At 26.8% G+C, this 25,036-nt stretch overlaps 5 protein-coding genes across 7 annotated transcripts; 3 read left to right on the top strand and 2 right to left on the bottom strand.

Annotated features, from left to right (window-relative positions):
• On the top strand, window positions 1-12,304 carry LOC117208642 (dynein heavy chain 7, axonemal-like). 2 transcript variants are annotated; one of them, XM_033449907.1, is made up of 2 exons: window positions 1-84; window positions 2,655-12,304. In XM_033449907.1, the coding sequence occupies exon 2, from the start codon at window positions 2,669-2,671 to the stop codon at window positions 12,248-12,250; it is 9,582 nt and encodes a 3,193-aa protein (XP_033305798.1). In that variant the 5' UTR covers window positions 1-84; window positions 2,655-2,668; the 3' UTR covers window positions 12,251-12,304. The 2 variants fall into 2 exon arrangements, with proteins under 2 accessions (XP_033305798.1, XP_033305797.1); XM_033449906.1 differs by lacking the exon at window positions 1-84 and having other exon boundaries at window positions 564-12,304.
• Window positions 12,305-12,417: 113 nt separating this feature from the next.
• On the top strand, window positions 12,418-14,589 carry LOC117208647 (NSFL1 cofactor p47). Its single transcript, XM_033449918.1, has 5 exons — window positions 12,418-12,740; window positions 13,201-13,636; window positions 13,713-14,001; window positions 14,080-14,283; window positions 14,368-14,589. The coding sequence occupies exons 1-5, from the start codon at window positions 12,639-12,641 to the stop codon at window positions 14,495-14,497; spliced, it is 1,161 nt and encodes a 386-aa protein (XP_033305809.1). The 5' UTR covers window positions 12,418-12,638; the 3' UTR covers window positions 14,498-14,589.
• Window positions 14,590-15,071: 482 nt separating this feature from the next.
• Window positions 15,072-16,926, bottom strand: LOC117208645. The gene is made up of 2 exons (XM_033449915.1): window positions 16,682-16,926; window positions 15,072-16,609 (listed from the first exon to the last, which is right to left on the bottom strand). The coding sequence occupies exon 2, from the start codon at window positions 16,502-16,504 to the stop codon at window positions 15,209-15,211; it is 1,296 nt and encodes a 431-aa protein (XP_033305806.1). The 5' UTR covers window positions 16,505-16,609; window positions 16,682-16,926; the 3' UTR covers window positions 15,072-15,208.
• A 135-nt stretch (window positions 16,927-17,061) lies between these two features.
• Window positions 17,062-20,057, bottom strand: LOC117208643 (probable cleavage and polyadenylation specificity factor subunit 2). The gene is made up of 10 exons (XM_033449908.1): window positions 19,843-20,057; window positions 19,603-19,762; window positions 19,157-19,508; window positions 18,772-19,082; window positions 18,438-18,697; window positions 18,175-18,360; window positions 17,730-18,099; window positions 17,473-17,667; window positions 17,272-17,409; window positions 17,062-17,195 (listed from the first exon to the last, which is right to left on the bottom strand). The coding sequence occupies exons 1-10, from the start codon at window positions 19,989-19,991 to the stop codon at window positions 17,103-17,105; spliced, it is 2,214 nt and encodes a 737-aa protein (XP_033305799.1). The 5' UTR covers window positions 19,992-20,057; the 3' UTR covers window positions 17,062-17,102.
• A 614-nt stretch (window positions 20,058-20,671) lies between these two features.
• LOC117208650 (beclin 1-associated autophagy-related key regulator) lies at window positions 20,672-24,193 on the top strand. 2 transcript variants are annotated; one of them, XM_033449922.1, is made up of 9 exons: window positions 20,672-21,139; window positions 21,406-21,511; window positions 21,604-21,685; window positions 21,753-21,990; window positions 22,166-22,347; window positions 22,399-22,570; window positions 22,717-22,893; window positions 22,963-23,092; window positions 23,180-24,193. In XM_033449922.1, the coding sequence occupies exons 1-9, from the start codon at window positions 20,940-20,942 to the stop codon at window positions 23,342-23,344; spliced, it is 1,452 nt and encodes a 483-aa protein (XP_033305813.1). In that variant the 5' UTR covers window positions 20,672-20,939; the 3' UTR covers window positions 23,345-24,193. The 2 variants fall into 2 exon arrangements, with proteins under 2 accessions (XP_033305813.1, XP_033305814.1); XM_033449923.1 differs by having other exon boundaries at window positions 20,673-21,139; window positions 22,414-22,570.
• The last annotated feature ends 843 nt before the right edge of the window (window positions 24,194-25,036 follow it).

Below are 25,036 nucleotides of genomic sequence, written 5' to 3'. Positions count from 1 at the left end.
CAAAACTGCCGTGAATCAAAGCAAAAAACAAATGAGAAACTATTGTGAAATAACCTGTAATACTAAAGAAATTATGAAGTTAAGGTAAATAATATTAACTGAAATGATATATAAAGATATATATGTCTATATTATCTTATATTATAATAATTTATAATAATTACAATAATTTAATGTCATAATTTAACTTGCATTTTTCATATGGTTATCTTAAAAATAAATTTATTTATTGTACGTTTTTATTTACTTAATTAATTTAATTATTTTACTGTTATTTAGTGATATTTAAGTACATTATTCATAGTTGTACATTTTAAGGTTATCAAAAAAAATAAAAATAAATTATCTTCTATATGTGAAACTGTGTATTACTTTTATTTTTGAGATTATATAATTAATAATCAATATATATTTACATCTCTTAAATTATCAAATAATTTTTAATAATGCTGGCTATTTTTATAACTATCTAATTTTATGTCTACTAAAGAAATATAGCAATGCTGATGTATTGATAAAACATTCTACATTCACAGTATAAATTTATTCTGTACTTAACTGTGTAAGCTGAAATACTTAGTAAATCTTTTGTAAAAATTTATTTATGTGTAACATGGAAGTAAACGTAATGGATGTATACCAATCAAATAATCTAAGTACCAACTCTTTATTATCTGATGATAATTTAATATATGATAAAATGAAAATGTGTTTAAATTACATTCATTTCAAAGAATTTCCCACTGATTGGGAAAAAAATATTTTGAATTTATTACCAAAGAAATATAACAGAAAATATTCTTTTCTAATAAAAACAATATTAAAAGAAGTAAAAGACATATATGCTAAGGATATGCAAGATTTCTTAAATAAAGTTACATTATCAAATCATAAAAAGAATGATGATTATGTTTCTAAGATAATTTATGCGAACCATAAATTCTTTGATGATCAAAATGCTTTTAATAAAAATATTTTTTTAAGACGTGGTAAATTATTAAATAAAAGATATTATCTTTATTTAGAACCAATTAGAATTATTATAAAACAAGCACAACTGAAACTTCCAGTATTTATTTGCAACTTTGAACATTATCATAATTTTGGGCTTATGTCATTAACTGATTTTCAAAATATGATTAATAATGATATTAAAAAAGGATCCTTGGCACTAACAAATCAGTTTTATACTAAGGTGGCAACAGCTGTAGCAACAAATAAGATTTTAAGGAACATTAATAAGAAACGATTACCCAGTATTATGCACTGTATAACACATGTTTTTGTGCAACAAATTTTGAATGTCATGATAAAATCTATTGATCATATAGTAAACACTATGAGTGATAAATATTGCTGTCCTCAAATCAAATTTCAACTTATTATGCAAGATGACCAATTATGTCTTAGTCCTACTGTTGAAGAAGTATATTCTTTATATCACGATATCATTGAAAAAATTAGAATAATTGCCCAAGATTTAATACCATTGGAAGAATGGCTTAATATAAAAGTATATTATAAATATATTAAAGTAGAATTACCAAATTGTTATATTAAAGAGTCTCATAACAAGTTGCAACTTACTTTAGATAACTTATTTCAATCTTTAAATGAACATGTAAAACATATCATTGAAGAATTTTATCTTATCTGTACACCTAATTTAAGGGAAAGAATATTATCATTAACATCTGAAAAAATAAACTTTGATTTATACATCCAACATATACAGGAATACAGTACCTATTTAATAAAATCAAATACAATGACATTGAATACATATCATGCAATAGGAAAATTGGAACAACATGGAGCTAAGGAATTTTTGAAACAGGAATCCTTTGATATTATAAATATTTTTTTAAACAAACTCATTAAATACCATCAAGAATTCAATGAATCTATTTGTTCAGATTTTGAAAATTTAAAAACAAAGATATTAAATATTCCAAAAAATTCACAATCCTTAATTGAGTTAACTGAATATATTTCCTATGCATCACAAGTGCTAATAAGAGAATTAGAACGTAAAATTCAGTGTTCAATACACATGTTAAGCATATTATCAGAGATAACAGTTTTATCAGATGATCACATTCAATTAAATAAAGAGACTATTAATTGGTTATATGAAATTGAAGCAATATTTAAACAAAGTAATATATTATGTGAGGCAATGAAAAGTGAATTAGAAGATGATATGCAGAAAAGGATAAATAACTTAAACATTAATGTGGATAACATCATTCCTCAACTTAGTGTGTTAGATAATATGGATAATATAAACAGAATTGAAGAATATGTTGAATATTATAAAGGTCTTCTAAAACAAATAAATCAAATTAAACAGGAAATGCGAAGAATTAATGAAGAAGAAACATTATTTAAATTTCCTGAAACTGAGTTTTCAAATGTAATTGAATTATATGAAATGATCATATCATTTCATGATCTCATTTATGTCATTTATGAATGGCAAAGAGATTATTCTGTATGGTTAGATGGTCCCTTTGAATGTTTGGATGCTGTCATTATAGAAAACAAAACATTGAATTATTTTGAAAAAGTTACTGAAATGAGCAAAATGTTTAGAACAAGGATTAAAATGGATGTAACACTGAACAAATGTTTCAAATTTTCTGGACTTGCAGATGATCCAGATCCGATGCAACAACCTGCACCATTAAAGTTATGTTGGCAAGCACTTAATTCTATAAACAATTTTAAGCAATATTTACCATTAGTAACATGTATGTGTAATTCAGCTCTGCAAAAACGACATTGGATAGAAATGTCTGCAATATGTAAGTTTAATCTTACACCTAATGCTGGGACTAGTTTAAGAAAAATTATTTCATATAATTTAATGAGTGATATTGAGAAATATAAAGCTATCAGTTTAAGTGCTAATAGGGAATTAAAGATGCAACAGAAATTATTGAAAATGATCAAAGAATGGGATAAAATTTCTTTTGAAATAAGTCTTGATAAACAAACTGAAATGAATGTATTTTCTAATATGGATGATATAGAATTATTACTTGAAGATCACCTTATAATTATTGAAGAAATGAAAACTTCAAATTTTGTTAAAGAAATAGCTTCCTTAATGACAGATTTTTTAATGTCTCTCACTAGGATTCAAGAAATTATTAATCAATGGAATTACATACAAATATTAGTTCTTTCCTTAAACTCTACTTTTTGTCACCCAAGCATAAAAGTACATTTAGCCAAAGAATTTCTTTTGTACAAAGAAATTAAAGAAGTCTTAAAACATATTCAAAAGAAGCTCTCAGAAACACCTACTTTTAGAGAACTTAATGATATAATAATTTCAAAATCTTTACTCAATATTGTTGAAAAGCTTGAATACATAAATGAAGAAGTTAAAAATTATATACAAACTAAGAGACAATATTTTCCAAGGTTTTATTTTCTTTCTGATAAAGAAATTGAAGAAATATTATTTAAATCTGATATATCTATACAAAGTATATGTATACAAAAATGTTTTGAAGGTATACAAAAACTAAAAATTGATAAAGAAAAATCTATTTGTTCCATTTTTGGTGATTATGAAGAAGAATTATGTTTAGAAAAATTAATTTCACTTAATGTTCAATATGATCATGAAGAGAAATGGTTGATATATCTTGAAAATGAAATAAATACCACAATAAAAAAAAGCATTCTCCTATCTTATCAAATATTTAGTAAAACATTTGCACATAATAGCATTATAAATTTTCCAAGTATGGCAATTGTTTGTACTTTTCAACTTTGCTGGACTATCGAGGTACATAGGTGTCTTACTCCTTTTAATTTTAAAGCTCTGAATTCCTTATATTCAAGATATATTAATTATGTAACTAGTTTAACTAGTGAATTGAAAAATTATTCGATAAAAAGATTGAGAAATTTGTTAATGTCTTTAATTACTATATTAATTCAACAAAAAGACATTATTCAGTTATTATTAGACAAAAATATTACCAGATCTACAGACTTTGAATGGGTTGCACAATTACAATATTATTTAGTAGAAGATTGCATAGAAGTATCTATTTTTAATACAACTATAAAATATGGGTATGAATATAGTTATTACAAACAACATATAATAAATACTCCTTTAACAGATAGATGTTTTCATACTCTTATGCAAGCGTATAAGTATCATTTATATGGTGCTATTACAGGACCATCTGGTACAGGAAAATCAGAAACTCTCAAAAGTTTAGCTAAAACTATTGCAATACAATTTCGTTCTTTTCACTGTACTAATACATTATCTTATAATTTTCTATCTCAAGTATTTAAGGGATTTATTTCTTGTGGAGTATGGCTTTGTTTTAAAAACTTTGATACATTAAAAATTGATCTCCTATCAAGACTCGCACAAACTCTTACTTCTATTTTTCAAATTATAGCAACAAATTTAAAAATCACAATGTTTGAAGGTTCCTCATTAAGAGTAAGTAGAATTGGACATATTTGCATCATTACAAAACTGAATCTATTCCAATATTCTAATTTACCGGATAATTTAAGAATATTATTTAGAACAGTATCTATGATAGTACCAGATATGAATAAAATTATAGAAGTTGAATTTTTCGCTGGTGGCATATCTAATTCAAAGCTATTAACTTCAAAATTAGTTACGCTATATAAAATATTATCTGAGCAATTATGGTGTCAATCATGTAACATTTTTAATTTGTATTCTATGAAGACAATTGTCAAAACCACAATTTTTTTAAAGAGAAGTTTTCCACATGAAAATGAAACTGTACTACTTTTACGTTCATTAATTAATGTTAATCTTCCAAAACTTTGTAATATAGATACACACATTTTTAGAAATATAGTTCATTACATGTTTCCAGATCTTACCTTGTTGCCTCCTAACTATGCAGTATTTTTAGAAACTCTTGAAACAGTATGTACATCTAAATCTATCCATATTCATGATGTTTTCAAACTTAAAATTATACAAATATTTGAATTAATGCATATTCATCAATGTTTAATGATTGTTGGTAACCCTTTTGTTGGGAAAACAGAAATATTAAATATCCTTCAAGTTGTTTTATTGTCTTTATATGAGCAAGGCAGTGAATTTGGTGTTAATATAAAATTAGAGACAATAGTTCCAAGTACAATTGATGTTAATCACCTTTTTGGTCATTTTGATGAAAAATCTAAAATTTGGAAGGATGGAATATGTTCCAAAATGATTCAGCCATTCTCAAAGAATGATTCCTTTGACAGAAGGTGGATAATATTTGACGGACTTCTAAATAGTGTATGGATTGAAAATTTATATGCAGTTCTTGATATAAATAGGATGTTATATTTATCATCAAATGAAAAAACGAATATGACAAATTTTGTATCCATTATCTTTGAAACAATAAGTATGGAAGATATTTCTCCTGCTATTTTATCAACTTGTGGTATAATTTATATTGAGTCAAATTCTATTGATTGGAGACCCTATGTTAAAACCTATTTTTCCAAACACAATATTTATGACGAACATAAAAACATATTGTATCCATTGTTTGATTGGATAATAGAGCCTTGTTTACAATTTATACAAAAGAATTGCACTGTAACTTTAAATGTTGGCCAGTTACATTTTGTAATGTCAACATTAAATTTGTTTGAAATGTATTTAAGGGATGCTTTGACGGAAAATACTGAAGAGAAGGGGAAAACATCCCATTTTTTAATATGGGCTCAGGTTGCACTTATATTATCTATAATATGGGGTTTAGGAGGAAATTTAGATATAGATTCTCATACTAAATTTAATTCTTTCTGTACATCACTTTGGACTGGTGCAATTAAAGAATATCCAAAACCAGAAATAATAAAGGGTTTTGACATAACACTACCTCATGAAGGCTTAATACAAGATAATTTTTATATCTTCAAAGGTGTTGGAAATTGGAAGTATTGGGGAAGTACTGATATATTAAAGAGTGAGCAAATATTAGAAAACTCTGGTTGTAATGAAATTTTTGTACCAACAATTAATACAATAAAATATAATCACATGATTCTCAAACATATAAAATACAGAAAACCTTTCATTATTTGTGGAGATGAATCTATTGGAAAAAGTTATCTTATAAAAACTTTATTGAAAAATAAATTACCTGAAGGAATATATTCCAATTTACTTAATTTTATTTCTCTGAATACAGTTGCTAAAACACAACAATTATTACTTTCAAAATTAAATAAAATAAGAAAAAGGCACTATGGGCCACCGAAAGATCAGTTTTGTATTAATTTTATAGATGATCTTAATATGCAAAGATATGAATGCCAATCAGAAATAAATGGTATCTTAGATCTTATTCGACAATATCATAGTTATGGTTACTTGTATGATATTAATGATTCTGAAAAAATTTGTATTAGTGACATTATGTTATCTCTTTCAATTGTAACTAATACCAAAATTAAAATATGTCCTAGATTTTTAAGGCACTTTAATTTATACACTATGTATGCCCCTGCTACAGATACTATATTCAGAATATTTTCAAATGTGCTTTTCAGTAATTTAAAAAATAATTCTTTTACTGCAGATATATTCAGTACTGTAACCAGTATAATTAATGCTACGATTGATATATATAATTCTATAATTAAAACTTTACTACCAATACCTACTAAGTTTCAGTATCAATTTAGTATAAGAGATATAAGCAGAGTTATTAACGGATGTAGTCTTCTTCAAAAAGAATCAGTAGAAACTAAAGTTACCTTCATGCGGCTTTGGGCTCATGAGGTATGGCGAGTTTTTGGTGATCGAATATTGGATAATAATGACAAAGAATGGCTTTTTACACAGATTAAAATAACCTGCAAACATCATTTCAAAGATTCATTTGAAACAGCTTTTGATTATCTGCCAAAATTTGATAATAATGAAATTATCAAGGATAGTTTTTGTAATTTAATATTCTGCACTTTTATGTGTACAGAAAAATATGAAAATAAAAGATACGAAGAAATAAATTCTATTGAGAAATTACAAACTAAAATTATTTTTTATATAAATGAATATAATAATAATAATGTGAAAAAACGGATTGATATTGTAGTATCACAGTATATTTTAGAATGTTTGATAAAAGTTTCAAGAATTTTAGCTATACCAGGAAGCAATTTATTAATAATTTCTAGTATAGGATTTGGTAGAAAGTCCTTAGCAAGTCTAGCTGCTTATATGCAACAACAAGAATTATATGAACCTTCTGTGCAATCTTATTGTGACTTCAACATGTGGAGAAAAGATATAAAACTGGTTTTACGAAAGTGTGGTGAGTTAAAACAGAATTTTATCCTCTTTTTAAAAGATAAACAAATAAAGAATAATTTTCTCCGTGATATTTGTTGCCTATTGTCTACTGGTGAAATACCTGATTTATTTTCTATTGAAGAAAGGTGTGATATCATTGAAATGATACGTTTGCATGCTCAAGGTGGTAATAAAAATGAAGAAATCAGTAATCATGCAGTAATGAATTTTTTTTTGGAACAATGTAGAAGAAAATTACATATTATATTTTGTTTTACTGAAACAAACAAAAGTATAAGATCATATTTATATAAATATCCAGAATTAATAAAATATTGTACAGTAAACTGGTATGAAATGTGGCCAACAGATACACTTTTCCAGGTAGGTTTGAAATACATTCAAGACATTAATATTGAAGAAGACATAAAAGCAAATGTAATAAAAATTTGCATACAATTATATAACTATGTACAAGAAATAAGCAAAGAATACTACAAAGAAACTGGAATGAAAATTCATGTTACATCAGTTACATATTTGCACATGTTAAAATTATATGTTCACTTGATATGTAAAAAACAGGAAGATATTGTTACATTGAAAAATAAATACCTAACAGGTTTAGAAAAATTAGAATTAGCAGCTCAACAAGTAGAAAAGATGAAAGCTACATTAACAATATTGAAACCACAGTTAGAGTTATCTGCCCAAAAAACGATAATTACAATGAAAGAAGTGGAGAATGAAAATATTATTGTAGAAAAAGCAACTGCTGTTGTACAACAAGAAGAAGAAATAGCAAATAAGAAAACAGAAATTGCTGGGAAATTAAAATTGGAATGCGAAGCTGATCTAGCTGTAGCAATTCCAATTTTAGAAGATGCTATTGTTGCATTAAATACACTAAAACCTACAGACATTACATTGGTTAAAGCTATGAAAAATCCTCCTGATACTATCAAGCTAGTAATGGCAGCAATATGTGTAATGCTTGATGTTCCCCCAGATAGAGCAATTGATTCAGTTACTGGCAAAAAATATACAGATTATTGGGGTCCAAGCAAACGCATTTTAAGTGATATGAACTTTTTACAAATTTTAAAAGACTATGATAAGGATAACATTCCATCTAATATTATACAAACTATTAAGAAGACATACATAATAGATAGCAATTTTAAACCACATATCGTTGCCAAAGCATCAAGTGCTGCAGAAGGCCTTTGTAAATGGGTATGTGCAATGGTGTCTTATGATGAAGTTGCAAAGGCAGTTGCTCCTAAAAAAGAAAAATTGCTTATTGCAGAAAAAGAATGTAATGAAGCTGAAGCATTTCTAAATGAAAAACGGAAAACTCTGTTGACATTAAATGTTAAACTCGCTGCCTTGAATGACAGTCTTCAAGAAACACTACAACAAAAAATAAAACTAAAGCAAGAAGTAGAAGACTGTACCATCAAACTTCAGAAAGCAAAAAATTTAATGGCAAGTTTAGGAGGGGAAAAAAATCGTTGGATGCAGATTGCAGAAAATCTTAAAAGGAATTATGATAATCTTGTGGGTGACATGATATTGACATGTGCAACTATAAATTATGCAGCATCATATAATATTGTATTTCGTAACAAAATTTTAGAGCAGTGGAAACAATATATGGAAATTTTGAAAATATCATATAGTAAGAACTATAATTTAATAAATATACTTGGAGAAGAAAATGATATAAACCATTGGTATTTTTCTGGTTTACCTAAAAATAGCTTTTCAGTTGAAAATGCAATTATTATGACTAATTCCAAATTATGGTCCTTATTTATTGATTCACAAAATCAAGCAAATGAGTGGATTAAAAAAATTGAAAAAAAGAATAATTTAAAAATTATTAAGCTCACTGACTCCAATTATTTGTCAATTATTCAATATAATGTTGAAAATGGTATCCCCACATTAATTGAAAATGTAGGAGAAGAATTAGAAATATCATTGGATCCTTTTCTTCTAAAAAGAATTTACAACGATGAAAAATCTTCATACTTAGATATTGGTCATGATATAATAAAATATTCATTCGATTTCCGATTATATATTACAACGCGATTACTTAATCCTCAATTTTCATGCGAGATGTTTAGCAAACTTACAATAATTAATTTTTCCATTCCCAATGAAGCTCTTCAAGATAAACTTCTTGATTTTATTATTTACAAAGAAAAGCCAGAACTTCAAGAAAAGTTTAAAATTTTACTTATGGAAGATGCTAACAATAAAAAAATATTAAAGCAACAAGAAGATATAATATTAAATATCTTATCTTCAACAACAACAAATATTCTTGAGGATGAGACTGCTATAAAAAGTTTAGATTCTTCAAAAAATTTTTCTTTGAACATTATCAAGAAACAAGAAATGACAAAGATAACATCACAAGAGATAAATAAATTTCGAAATACTTATGTAAATTTTGTTAAATATTGTACAGATTTATTCAATACATTAAATGTTTTGCCATATTTAAATCATATGTATCGTTTCTCTTTTTCTTGGTTTATACAATTATATAGAAGATCAATTGAAATTTCAAGTAGAAGTGTTATTCTTGAAAAACGATTAAAATATTTAAAATTTTCATTTACTCAAAGTCTTTATTCAAGCATTTGCAGATCTTTATCAGAAAAACATAAAATACTGTATTCTTTTCTATTATGTTCAAAAATTCTATTGAATGATCAACAAACAACTGAAGAAGAAATTAAATATTTTATGACATCAAACATAAATCATAGTAATACAGTTCCAAATTATAAATTTGATTGGCTTCCACAAAGTATTTGGATAAACATTTATAATCTCAGTAAAATACTTCCTTCCTTCTATGATCTTGCAGATGATTTTTGTTCTAATGATAAGGCTTGGAAACAATATTATGTTTCCGAATCATTTGAAGATCATCTGATGCCAGAACCTTGGATTAATAAGTTATCTTTGTTTCAGAAACTCATTCTTGTAAAAATTTTACGTCCTGATCAAATTACAATACAGATTATGAAAATGATAGAAAATATGTTGGGAAATACACAAAACCATTCCCCTAAAATTAAAATATCTCAATCATATGCGGAATCCAGTTATTTAACTCCACTTTTATTTATTTTACCTGCTTCTTTAACACCATTATCTATTATTTCTACATATGCAAATACTAAAGGTTACTTATCCAAATTTGTCTCTCTATCTATGAGTAAAGGTGAAGAAAAGAAAGCTGAATTTCTTATAAAGAGAGCTCAGAAGGAAGGAGGTTGGGTGTTTCTGCAAAATTGTCATCTAGTAACTCATTGGTTGGCTAATCTTGAAAAAATTTGTGATAATTGTAACATTTCTAATTCATCTTTAGATTATCGCTTATGGTTATCCAGTTGTTCTATCAATGAATTTCCAATTAGTATATTGCAAAATAGTATAAAAATCATGCACGATTATCCTTTAAATATTAAAGAAACATTGTTGAATATTTATCAGTCAGAACCTATAATAAATAAAGAATTTTTTGAAGGCTGTCCTGGAAAAGATAAAATTTTCTTAAAACTTCTTTTTGCAATATGTCTTTTTCATGTAATTATACAAGAGAGAGAACACTTTGGGTTTCAAGGATGGAATATACCATATAAATTTGATCATACTGATCTTAAAATATCCATTATGCAATTACAAAATTTCATAAATAATGCAGATCATGTACCCTTTGATATTTTTCTATATCTTATTGGAGAATGCAATTATGGGGGCAAAATTCGAGACGAATTCGACAGTAGATATTTAAAACATCTTTTAACTGATTATTGCAATCCTAACATAATTGAAAATGGACAGTATGTACATGCAAATGGCATACAGGAATTAATACCACAAAGATGTGAATATTATCAAGTAATTGATCATATTAGGAAAATTCCATCAAACTTATCATTTCAAATATTTGGGTTTAATAGAAATGGTATTATTATTCGAAATACTATGATAGCTACAGAATTGATATCATCTCTTTCATATATGAGCTCTCCAATTTCTTTATTAGATGAAGAGTTACAGAAAGATCAAGTATTAATTTTAATTAATGATATTAATGATAAATTATGTGATGCAATTAAAATTAATGAAATTCAAGAACAATGTACTTCTATGCTTAAAGAACCTTTGCAAAGAGTTCTTTTTTGTGAAATCAAATCATTAAAACATATTTTAGAAACCATAATAAAGGCATTGACTAATTTAAAATTAGCATTGGATGGTTATCTTCTTTTTACGGATTCGTTGAAAAAATTAGCAAAAGAAATATGTAAAAATAAAATTCCACATACTTGGAAGATGATACAAATTAATATTCTTTCTGAAACCTTAACAGACTACATCGATAATTTATTAAAACGTGCTAAGTTTATTCAAAATTGGATTAATCAAGGACGCCCAAAAATTATTTGGTTTGATACATTATTTCATTACAAAATGTTCTTTTCTGCAATATTATTGACATTTTCTAAAAGGTATAATATATCTATTGAAGATATCATTTTCGATTTTGAAATAGATACAAAAAAAGAAATTGACGAAGAATATGATGATGCATATTTAATTTGTGGACTGCATTTATGTGGTGCTCGATGGGATTTGGAAAAAAGAATGTTAGTCGAAAATTTTACAAATGAAATCTGGCAAAATATGCCACCAATACATCTTAAATGTTCACGGAATAAAAATAGTGCAGATAAAATCTATGAATGCCCTGTCTATATAACTGCTGCTAAAGATATTGATAAAGATATCAAATTTTCTTCAAAGAATTATATAATTAGTATACCTTTGAAAACTGATACCCCTGCAACTCATTGGATAAAGTGCGGTACAGCTTTATTTTGTCATATGTAAGTTATATAAGTTAAGTAAAAAATATTAAAATAAAAACAATTTTCATATACCATATTTGTATATTTTTTACAATAATATCTAGTAATATGTTTAACGTACAATACTTAAAGTAAATGTATGTGTGGAATTATATCAATGTGATACAATTATAGAAATTATCAAAAAGTTAAAACTAAATCAAAATGTTTATTCAAACATTTCGCGGATTCTTTCATTGTGTATATATCCGGTTCAGTTCCATATAAATGGAAGGAATGACAGGTAAATTGAAGAAATTGACGTAAAGTTGAATTACTGAACAAAGGAAATTATTATACTGGAAATTTTTTAAGCTATAATTACAAGCGTAAGTTGCGATACATTGCGAGTGGTGTAATATTTGCTTTCAATGGCGAACCATGATGAGTTGGTTTCGCAATTTATAGATACAACTGGGGTTGAACCTGAAGAAGCACGATTTTATCTTGAGTTATTTAATTGGCAGCTCGAGGTGAGGCAGCATATTTATTACACCTTTTATAAACTTTAATGCGAAACGTTATAATTTTTTATTATTATAACTAATTTTTCTATCGATCTTCAACGTCAACTTTGTAACCTTAAATTTATTACATTTTCCTATTTTTATCACGCTTCATTGCGTGATTTTTTAATGTTTTGAAGCGGACCATTGCTTTTGTTACTATATTAAGGGCTTCTTTTAACCAAAAAATGTTTGACAACGTTACATACATAGCAATAATGTCGCAATATCGTGATTAAAGTTATTAGATGTTATATTTTAGGAATATTGTCATTGACATTATACCTAAAATAAGATTAGTCATCATAAAGAAAATTCTTTTACACATTGTGACTTCTTAATAATAAAGTTTATTGATTACAGTTTATTCTTAAGTGTGTCATTATCAATATCCAAGTATATTTATCAATTATATAAAACATTTTAGGTTGCTCTTGACACATTTTACTATCCTCCTGCTTTGCCTTCATTGTCTAATGAACCTACTGAAGGTGCAACATCAGAAGAGGAACGTACTGATATTGCAGATAAAAGCACAGGAAGCTTAAAATCATCAGAAATGGAAGGGAAATCATCGAAAGATAAAGCAAAACCAAAGCCTAAGTTTGCAATGCTTAGTGATCTTAAAGATAGAGAAAGTAGTCCTGAAGATGAAGAAGGACAAGCATTTTATGCTGGTGGTTCGGAACATACTGGACAACAAATTTTAGGACCAGGAAAGAAAAAGGATATTGTTAGTGATATGTTTAAATCATGTCAGAGACAATCAATTGCTGTAGAACCAAAACCAAGTGGGCAACAAAGACCAAATACCTTTAGTGGTACTGGGTATAAATTAGGTCAGACTAGTTCAGATACTGAAAGTAAGTTATCAGGATTATTAAAATTTGCTCTATCTTCTATAACAAGTTATTATATTGAAATAAATATTTTTTATAGTCGTTACTGCTACATCATCTAATCATCAACAATCAAATTCTGGACTAATTACTTTAAAATTATGGAAAGATGGGTTTACTATAAATGATTCTGAACTTCGTTTATATAGTGATCCAGAAAATAGAGAATTTCTGGAGACTATAAAGAGGGGTGAAATACCGGCAGAGATACGTCAAGAGATACAAGGTACTGAAGCACGCCTTGATATGGAAGATCATCATCATGAAATGTATGTCCCTCCAAAAGTAAAAGTGAAAGCTTTCAGTGGTAAAGGACATATGCTAGGGAGGTATATAATTCATATCTATACTTACAAAAATTATTTTTTATATACACTTTAGTTATTTTTAATAATATTTTTGTTCAGTCCTTCTCCAGCTACAGTTGGCATGACAATACCGGCAGATCTTGCAGATCAAGCAGCTAATGAATCTCAGGCAAAACAAAAATTAAATTTAGATGAATCAAAACCAGTTACAACAATACAAATTCGCCTTGCTGATGGAACTAATGTAAAAGCTCAATTTAATTTAACTCATACCATTAATGACTTGAGGCAATACATAATAACGTATCCTTTCTTAATTAATATTGTTATTATAAAGATAGACAAATTTATTATGTGTAAATATATTTTTCCTTAATTACTTCTTAGTATGAGACCTCAATATGCTATGAGAGAATTTAGTTTATTAACAATGTATCCTACTAAGGAGATTACAGAAGATAAAACTATTGAAGAAGCTGGCTTGCAAAATACAACAATAATTCAACGACTGAAATAAATGTCTTTCTAGATTCTTAGTTATGGGAGTTTAAGTGATGTATTGATTAGATGATTCATAAATATACATTGAAACACTTAAAAATAACATTTGGACACACTTGAGTAATTGAATGGCACTTTAATATTGTTTATTTTAATTTTAAGTATCGTTTTTGTTGTATAATATTTTTGCTAATGCAAGAAATATTTTACTGGAGATAAATCTAACAATAAAATCTTAATTAACATGGAATAAAATTACAAAACCTTTGTAAAATTTGCAATAAAATCATTCGATTTATATGTATTTATTATACACATTTTTTATATGTGGGTAACTAGCAATTATAATATAATAAAAAAGATATAAATATTTCTTTTAAACATAGTGCTAAACAATTTATGAAAATGTTTTTATACTATTTCTTTTGATAAATAAAGTATTCAAAATAAGAAATGTATTAACAGGTGGAAAATATTTAATATAAAAGATAATATTGGGAAGTTGAAATATTTATACATAAATTATGGAATTCTATATACTAAAATCTAAATCATTCTGCTTTGTAACAAAGTTTTATATACATGTTATATACACGTTATACAATATTGTATTCTTATATTTATATCTTACAATACATATAAAAATGAATTACTTTTTCCTAATGATAACTTTCAGACTAAAATTATCTTATAGATACATTAAATCTAATTATTACTTGAGATTATTTTATAGAAATTTATTCTCTGTTATAAATTTTCGAAATATTTGTGAATTCTGTATATCTTCAGTGAATCTTAAAATTGAAGTATCTTTAGTACCTGTTTCCAGATTTGATTTTCCAGGACAATACTGATAACGATTTAATGTAACTAAATCTTTTCCAATATCTCGTGTATACATATTATTTTTGTTTAATGCTTCAAGTGTATTATAAATATAAATTGGTTGATTATCAGGGATACTTGAGTCATAATGTAGTTTTTTAAATATTATGAATGTTACATTCCTATTGGTTGTATCATCAATTTGTTGTGTACAAAATGTTAATGTCTTTAATTTGTAACGATCTGCTTTCATTCTAGACTTTTTAAAATCTGTCATTAAATCTATAAGGGAATGATGATATCTTAAAATTATATACTCTTCCCAAGATAATGTAGTGATATACCTAACTTTATTATATGTACGGTATAAACAATCTGCTTGTATCAAGTCTTTTATTATAGTAGGGTGAGTAGCAGGAAAAGGAAAATTCCATGGCACTACTGTGTATGTAAATTTCCAATATGGATCTTGAGATTTAAATAATTCTTTAAGGTTGTTATTATATTGATTTGGAATACCAAAATCGTACACTATAAAATTATTCACGCCAATTATGTCATGAAACTGTATAAAGCCAATCATTTGTAATAACTGTATTGGTTTTGTTAATGGTGGTGCTACGCATACTCCAGCATTAATATAATTTAAATTATGAGGTTGGCTTTTTATTGGTAATATAGGTATATTGTGAGCATCTAAATTAGATTTTGTAAGAAACATTATTCCTACTGGTATTTTATTTGTTTTGTATGCACAATAGAAATGATATCCTCCATAATTAACATTTTTGTCAGTGCTATTTAAATTATTACCAATTGAAAGATAACTAAAACTTCCTAAAACTGGTTCAATTTCATTTTCAAATAGTATTTGACATTGCATATCCTTAATGTTATTTGATGAACCAAAACCTATTACTTGAATTTCTTTGTCGCGTATGTTATATGCAGAATAAACATATAGATCATCATCTAATCTTTGCCAAGCAGAGAGTGGTTCTTCAAATTTCATATCAAATTTAGTAAACATTGGCACATTATTTGTGCAGTTTATTTCACTTCTCTGATTTGGCTTACCAAAGTAATTAAAAACTTCTAAAACATATCTTAATTTGTTATATTCATGTCTATAAAATAATAAGGATATTAGACTCACTACAGCAATTATTACAAGTGCAGCCTGGTAGTATTTTCGCATGTTTCAAGATTTAACGTAATAAATAATAATATACCAATTGTATGAATTAAAACATATGGCAGTTTATAATTTGTGAATTGGATTATCTCAGGTATAAATAGAATTCTGAAACAAAAATTTTATTTAAGAAATTAGATATTATTGTTATACGAGTTTTATAAATTTTTATTTACGTACACCTCGAAAATAACGTATTTAAAAGTTTTACTTTGAGATACGTATAATATGTTGACATTTTCTTGAAATATCCCATTTACTATTTAATCCAATTGTTGAACTTATTGTTCACTAAATTTTCATTTCTTACACTGTATTATTATTGAAAATTAATTTAAATGCTTGCAATCTATATTTGTTAAAGATTAATTCAAGCGTTTGATAACCAAATAAAAACTGCTAGGTTAGTAATCTTTCGCGCCAATTTTTTAAATGATCATGCATGTACATATATAGATATAAAATATTTATTGCATTTTATTATTATTTTTCCTTACGTAACGTTTGAAAGGATTTTTTAGAAATTATTTTTAAGGTTTGCACAATAAAAAAACAATAAGTAGTTTTGTATTAAATTTAAATTTATTAGTATAAAGATGATTTATACAATTGCGTATTGTTCGTATAACAATTCGCGTACTTTATAATAATCTTCTGAAATGCAGCCTTCTAATATTACTTTTCCAGCCTCATGCTAAAAAGATCGTATTAAACTATAAAATATTTTTATTTTATCAGATTATTATATTTTGATGATATTAAATACAAACCCTCCTAACAGCGATAGTATTATTGCAACACCATAAAACACCTCCACTAAATTCAGAAGGAATATTACTTTTGTTCAAAATCTGTTTAAAATCAGATAGTTTTAATTCGTTTATAAATGTTGTTTGATGGCCGGGTACCTATAATTTATAAATACATTTATATTGTAAAAACTAAAACTTCATTTTTGTATGAATACATACCTCATTTAATGGTAATGGTTCCAATGTAAGTATTTTGTCACTTTGATCTATTACATCATCTGACTCGGTACCTGCAACAGCATCTCGGCATATCTGATCACGAGCAGTTATCATTGCATCAACCCATGCGACCTCAGAATCACCTTTTCCTTTTGAAAAGTTTAAGCCACTAACAAGCGCATCTGTCAAACGAACCTGAACAAAAAGCGACATTTTAATTTATACACATTGGTTTACAAAAATTAATTAAATATTACTTGGTATATGTGCGTTTCTGTTGTAGCATCTAATGTTTCTCCCCTCCCTGGAATAAACACTCTTGCACCTGCACTTTGTGCTTGTTGAGCCAGGATTTCAGTGTCCTTTTGTGATCCTCTAACTAGTACAACTCTTCGTGGTCTTAATTGCGCTAAAATTTTCTGTAGTGATTCTCCGTCGGATCTACCTTCAAAATCTATATATGTGACAGATGCATTAACTGTCATTGTACGTGTAACTTGGATACATTTTGTTGGGATATCAGTGGGTATTTCTGGATGATGAGTAGTATCTTCTTGTCTTGTTTCCAGATTTTCTTTATTATCATCCACTTCTGGCATAGTTTCTGCTATTTTATAATCTTCTGGTCTATGATATATACAAATCAATATAAATATTTAAAACTTATTATACATAGCTATTATTAATTTAATAAAGTAATACCTTATAATTTCTCCATATTCGTCGATTTTAATTTTTTCTTCTAAAAATGGAAACATAGGGTGTTGTTTTTTACTTTGTTTGAAAAATCCTGGTTTACTTTCTTGTTTTACTAATAAATCGTGTTTTCCTCTTCCCCCACCAACTTCTATTTCATCTTCTGATTCAGAACTTACATCAGCAGTCTCCCTAAAAGGTAAGAAAGTATTGAAGGAATAAGAGATATTTTAAAAATAAGACAATTTTTATATTATGCAATCACGTACATTTGTTCTTGTTTCAATTGCTCTTGCTTTAATTTTTCTTTTCTTTGATATTCTTCTAATTCAAGTCCTTCTAACTTAATTCTCCTTTTCACCTCCAATGTAATATTTCTATTACCGCCCTTTTCAACCAAATCTCTTGCAAGTGTTCCTGGTGATGTCCTGCTAGTTAATATAATACTGTTTTGGGGGTTACCACACCATTGCAAAAACAACTCTCTTGAAAAACCACATTCCATATCTGGAGTACTTGCAAGTACAACCTAGAGTATTTGTATATAAATGTATTTTCAATTATAATGTTTGTAAGTTATAATTTTATTAAAGATATTCTAACCTTTGGACTGGGAACTTGATTTAATTCTGCCATACTGTGACATAGTTGTAAATGCTTAAACTGAAATGGATTGTTTCTAGCACCTTCAAAACTCCTCATTAATTTATCACTCATCCATTCTATTTGTGACTTAGCAAACTCAACAACATTGTAACTAACATTGTTTAAAAGAGCCAAAGAATATGCAAGTAAACCAGATTCTTTATTACGCCATAATTGGTCCAACATATGAGCCAATTCTAATACACGACCAGCTGTATCTACACTGACCAAGACATTTCCACCTCCACGTAATGTTTGTAAAATGTTTGCTGTAAATTATTATTGCATATAAAGTACTATAAAAATTTATTGCTGGAATTATCATAAGCATTTATTTTCATACTCATTAATTTCTCATCTCTTGTTCTACGTCTTGCTTGCTGATAAGTAGCATTGAAAGCATCTGTTATTAACAAAGATGGTCTCTGTAGTCTTTCTAATTCGCAACCATTTAAATGTCGTTCTTTTTTGTGATTAAAATCAACAGCATATATTATGTCTTCTTCGCCAACTTTTACAATTTTCCAGATAGTTCCCCCAATCATGTGACCAGCTGGTAAAGGTGTTAAAGTAACTCCATATCCTTTTCCTTTCATTGAAATGCTTTGATTATATTTTAACTGAACTATTTTGTCAAATGCTGCATCAACATCATCAAGTGTAAAAAGATCAAAGTCTTCCATATTATGACGGGACTATAATAAATAAGCATAAATGTCCTTTGTATGTATATGATTTTTTCTTATGTTATCATAAAAAAATAATTGAAATTCTTTTCATCAAAAATACCTGATACATATCATACATAAACATTTGTCCCATCTTATATACAGGAATAGTAGCATATATTGGACAATTTAATCCACATTTCCCAACTAGATATGGTAAAGCACCCAAATGCAATGGATCTGGATATGATAAGAGTACTGCATCTATTTGGTGAACATGTCTGAAATAATATTGTATTGTTTAGTTAAAATCTCCTATTGCATTTATAATTATTCAAATAATATATAATAATTTATCAACCGTTTTAATTCCTTTATAAATTCTTGATCAAAATTTTCATCCCATCCGCAATCAAGTAATATTCTTAATTCATCAACTTGCAATATATAACAAGGAGGAGATTCATCCATAGCCCCAGAAATAGCGTGAAGTTTTATTATTGACGTCATTGTCTTTGTTTTTTTTTCACTTATTAAAATATATACAAATAATAGATAATACCTAAAAATTCATTTAGTATATGCTTTTATTTCTTAATTATTATAGAACTCATTATGTATACTTCCAACGTAACCTAACATAAAGGTATGATTAATTATAAATAGATTCATAACTTTAAAAGAATGCCAAAATATTTAAAAAAAATAACATTTATTACCGTCTAATATTAATTTAATTATTTCTAAATGTATGGAAATGTTTGAAAACAAAATATTTCAAAATATTTTCTTAAGCTTAGAAAACAATCAACAAACGGTACAATTGACTTTTGGCTAAAGTTCCGGTATTTCATAGTAAGAAAAATGAATAATTTCGTCAATGTTATATAAATTACAATGAATATTTCATAAGTATATAATTATAAATCTGTAAGTTAAAGAAAAAAGTACAGCAAAAAGTAATTAATAACTGTAAACCAATGTAAAATGTATAACTTAAATAAAATCATAAGTGAAATATAAACGAGTAATTTTCTAATAATTTTGATACATCTCAAAGAAGAAAAGTCATAATATTACTCAGATTGGTATCTATGTGTGTTTTACCATAACTGTGTTTACAAATACATTCTAAGATTTATGTATACATTCTTTGTCTCTCTCTTTACCTCGTAGCATAACGGGACTTTTTTCAAGATGATTGCAGTCACGGTGTAGCTATGAGATACGTAAGTTGAGATTTAAGTTTGTTTTTTCCATAATTCAATGATTACTCGTCGAATTATATGGAAATTTTGTGTGAAATTAGGTCGCGTGTATGTAGTATGAATAAGTATAAAAGTGAAGATACGCGATAAAAATATCATGTAACGGAGTGGCGGGAGATTGCAAGTAAATAGCAGATCAGCTGATGAGTGACAACAGACAAACGAAAGCTTATTGTTCTTGGTCTTGGTTATGGCGACAAGCAGTTCCGATGGTTCTTGTACAGCACCTGCAGATTTTCAGCTTTCGTCAGAATTGGAAGACGTTTCAAATCGTTTAAGCGTGAATTTATTAAAGTGCCCACTGTGCCATAATAGTCGCCGAATTTTTCATTGTCGGCAGTGTATTCAAAATGGAGATTTTATCCATTCAACTTCTGTTTATTCTGAACGGTGAATATATTCTTATAATTTACGTATTTACTGGCCATTTATTTTTATGTATTAAAGCTTTGTTTGGCACCAAACATTCTTTAAATATTTCTAATGATGTTGAGTATAAAAATAAATTTTTATTCTCACTAAATTACGAAAAAGATTCGTTATGAAGTTTCGATGCATCAGTTTCCAAACTTTTAATTCATATGAGTAATAATTATATATGTTCAAATATTTTATTTTTAAAATATTATATTTTATTCTGATCGGTATCTGAACAGGTTTGCAGATAAACAATTGCGACTTTTACGGTTGAAAGCTGCCAGAGCTCAATTGGAAGAAAAATGTGTAAAAGCTCTTGAAAAACATAAACAAAGGGATAAATTGGTATTTTATATTTAATATTTTAAAGTCAATAATAAAAAAAATATGGATTTTTGTATACTATCATTGTATTTAATTATTCTTTGTGTTTGTAGATATGTGATATAAATACTTGTAAAGAAAGAGTTAGACTACTCCAGTCATTAGTGAATGAAACGAGGCAAAGTATAAACAGAGGTATATATAGCATAATTATGTAATATTTAGGAAAGTGCTAGACTAAATGAAGTTTAATAATATGCAGGTAATCAACGTTTAAATATTCTCAAAGACGTAAACTCTCAGTTAGCACTTAGATTACCTAGACATGAAGAACGAGTAGAAAAATTACATCGTTATGTTACTGGTTTGAGAGCAAAACAAGAAAAACAAAAAGAAGCGGTAGATAGGAAAAGACAGCAGTTGAAAAAAGTCATCAGAACTGCTGCTAAACAATTAATTCAGTATATTTTTCCATTATCTAAAGTGCAACCTAGTAGAAGGTAATAATATCCATTAACTATCTAACAAATTATTAGAAATTGTGAAACTTATGATCAAATATTTGATCATATTGATGATCAAAATTTATTTATTAAACATTTTTCTACTTGTTTTTATAGAAGAAGTAATTTTTTAATCAATAAAAATTGATAAGAAAATATTAACTGTTTTTAGTCTGTGTAGTAGCGAGGAAGATGCTAGTTCAGATGTAACTTGTGCACTGGCAGATGCATCTGGAACATCATATGTTAGAGGCAGATGGATAAATGATACAGAAAATGCTCTAGAAGTCCAACATCGTATAGTTGCCCCAACTTTACCAGGAAGTGGAGATTATAGTGCTTATTCTTTATGGGGTACATATGCCATTTAGCTTGAACTTTTTAAATAAATTTTATAAATATCAGACACATCTGTTTTAGTGGCAGCAAATAAAGATGGAGTACCAGGTGCAAATAAAGAGACTGCAATGCACAATCCAGCATATAATATCAGTGCTGCTTTAACTTATGCTACACAGTTGGTTAATATTATTGCTTATTATGTTAATGTAAGGCTACCATATAAACTTGCTTATGGGTATGTCAAAAATATTTCATTTTTTATATGCAATATTTTTTGTATGAATCATTGAAGTAGAGATAGGATTACATGTAATATTTTGTATATCAATCATTGCAATAAAGATAGGATGTTATTAAAATTTGCTTTTTAAATATTTTCAGAGAATTTTGTGGAAATGAGATGTCAGATCAAAAATTTGCCAAGAAAGTAGCAAGGCTCAATAGTAATGTATTACATTTATGTTTTACACAAAATACCAACACTGCAGTTTTACATCCAATGCATACTCTGCAAAATCTAATGCACTTGCTCAATACTGAAATTAGTGATCTTGGAAGGTATATATTTATTATATTTATTTATTGTTATTATACACTAATAGATTAATGATTTGTGTATTATGACAGAATTGGTCCAATGGAAGTTGATTCAAATATTGTAGCACAATTGCACAGTCAATTAGTTCCCGATTTAGAAAATAGCGACGATTCTGCTTCTGATGAAGAGGAAGATACTTTTAATTGGGATTGGGAAGCTGTAAGTTTGCTTTGATTAATTTACTAACAGCTGATGTGTCATTTTATAATGTCTCATGTATATTATATAAATATTTCATTTTTATAGGTACCAAATGTTGCTTGTCCTGAAATGGCAGTTCCCATTCCTGGTGCAATGATTAGTCAACAATCATCTAGTATGCAAGTGAATCAAAGTGTTGCTGGAGGCTTAGTTACAAGTGCTGCAGCTAGTATAGCCTCTATTTGGCGTGGTTGGACAACAAACAAATAGACTGTTTTATTTAATTAATAAATCTCTTTTTATACAAATCATAACTACATATGTAAGGACATATGTAGCAAAAGACACAAAATTGACAATGCTCCAAAAAATGTGAAATACTGAAGAATGAATGTTTAAAAGTATAATGTACTGTAAATACATGTATGAATTTATTACTTCATATATGGTACGTGAAATAGTTTAATTCCGTGATAACAAATTTTGTAAGATCTGATGATTAGTTTATTTTGAACTATTTATATAATATACTGATTTGTGCTATTATTTGTAATATAATTCCAAATACTTTCAGTATGCTGATGATAGATCGTAATTCTGTGGTACAAATTTTGTAAGTGTACAAGCAAGCAAGTTTGAACACTATATTACATTTTCAATAATTCTTTACTTATAAATATGATTCATTAATAAGATGTGAGTTTAATACGACTGCCTTTTTTATGCTCACTGCACTTTGTGTAATTATGTATCTGTTAACATATACATAAAATATTTCCTCGCATTAAAGGTGTCATTACTATCATGATATTATCCGTGTACTTCTAAGTTATTACAACATGATTTTAACATAATGTTTTAAGGTCTATAGTATTTTGGTTTTCTACAAATATATACAATCGGACAAATCAGGTAACAAGTTTGTTACTTAAAACTACTTAATGTGTTTTATAAGCGATATAATGTCTCTGATAGGAAAACCATATCTTAAAAATGTTATCATTTTTATGTAGATATGATCATATCATATATATTTCACACATATTTTTGATCATATATCGAAAAAGATATGACCTGTTAAACACTTCATACCTGACAATATACTATACATAATATGGATGTAAGCAAGGTTGTATTAGATTAATGACTTTTCATTAAATTAAGTTAAAATTAAGAATAACATATATGATATCAAAGTAAATTTTGTATTTGAGGTGTTGTTGAAGATATATTATGTAGATTTAGTAAAAATCAAAAATGATTTATATATTATTACTACTAAAGCACAAATTTACCAATGTAGCATAGATGCACCATTATATTATCCTTAAAATATATGTAATTCTTGTAGTAAATTACGTTTTTCTAATTAAATATTTCTTTAAAGTAACAATTCAAATTATTTAATATCTACAATTATACATAAGAATAGGAAATGAAATGTTCTTCATTTTACCTATTATATATGTATTTTAATTTTAATATATATATATTATGAAGGAATTATAACTATAATTATATAGGAGAAAAGTGAATACCTATATGTAAAGTAAATATGTATATGTAATTTATATTAATTGTAATATCAATTTACTAATAATTGTAATAATAATCATTTTTTATAGAATATCATTAAAAAATAGAACCAATTATCTCTTATAATTGTTAAATTTAAAATACAACGTAATGTAAAATTATCTATTATGCGAATAATTAATATTATGCATAGTTACATTTGATTAAATAATTTTATACGTGTTCGTTTTTTCGAAAATTATAGCGTTTTATAAACTACAAGGATAAAATTATTCTATGGAATTATAATTGAATACTAATACAAAATGTTATGTGTAAACTGAAATTTGTAAACAAACTAGCACAAATTTATAAATGTTATTTGATAAGTACTTTAAGAAATTTAATAGCACATCATAGTTCATGTGCTTTAATTAAAATAAAAAT

This window comes from Bombus bifarius, unplaced genomic scaffold (assembly GCF_011952205.1).
Source record: "Bombus bifarius isolate JDL3187 unplaced genomic scaffold, Bbif_JDL3187 scf7180000008148, whole genome shotgun sequence".
Taxonomy (NCBI): domain Eukaryota; kingdom Metazoa; phylum Arthropoda; class Insecta; order Hymenoptera; family Apidae; genus Bombus; species Bombus bifarius.
This window is presented reverse-complemented; position numbering and strand designations above follow the sequence as displayed.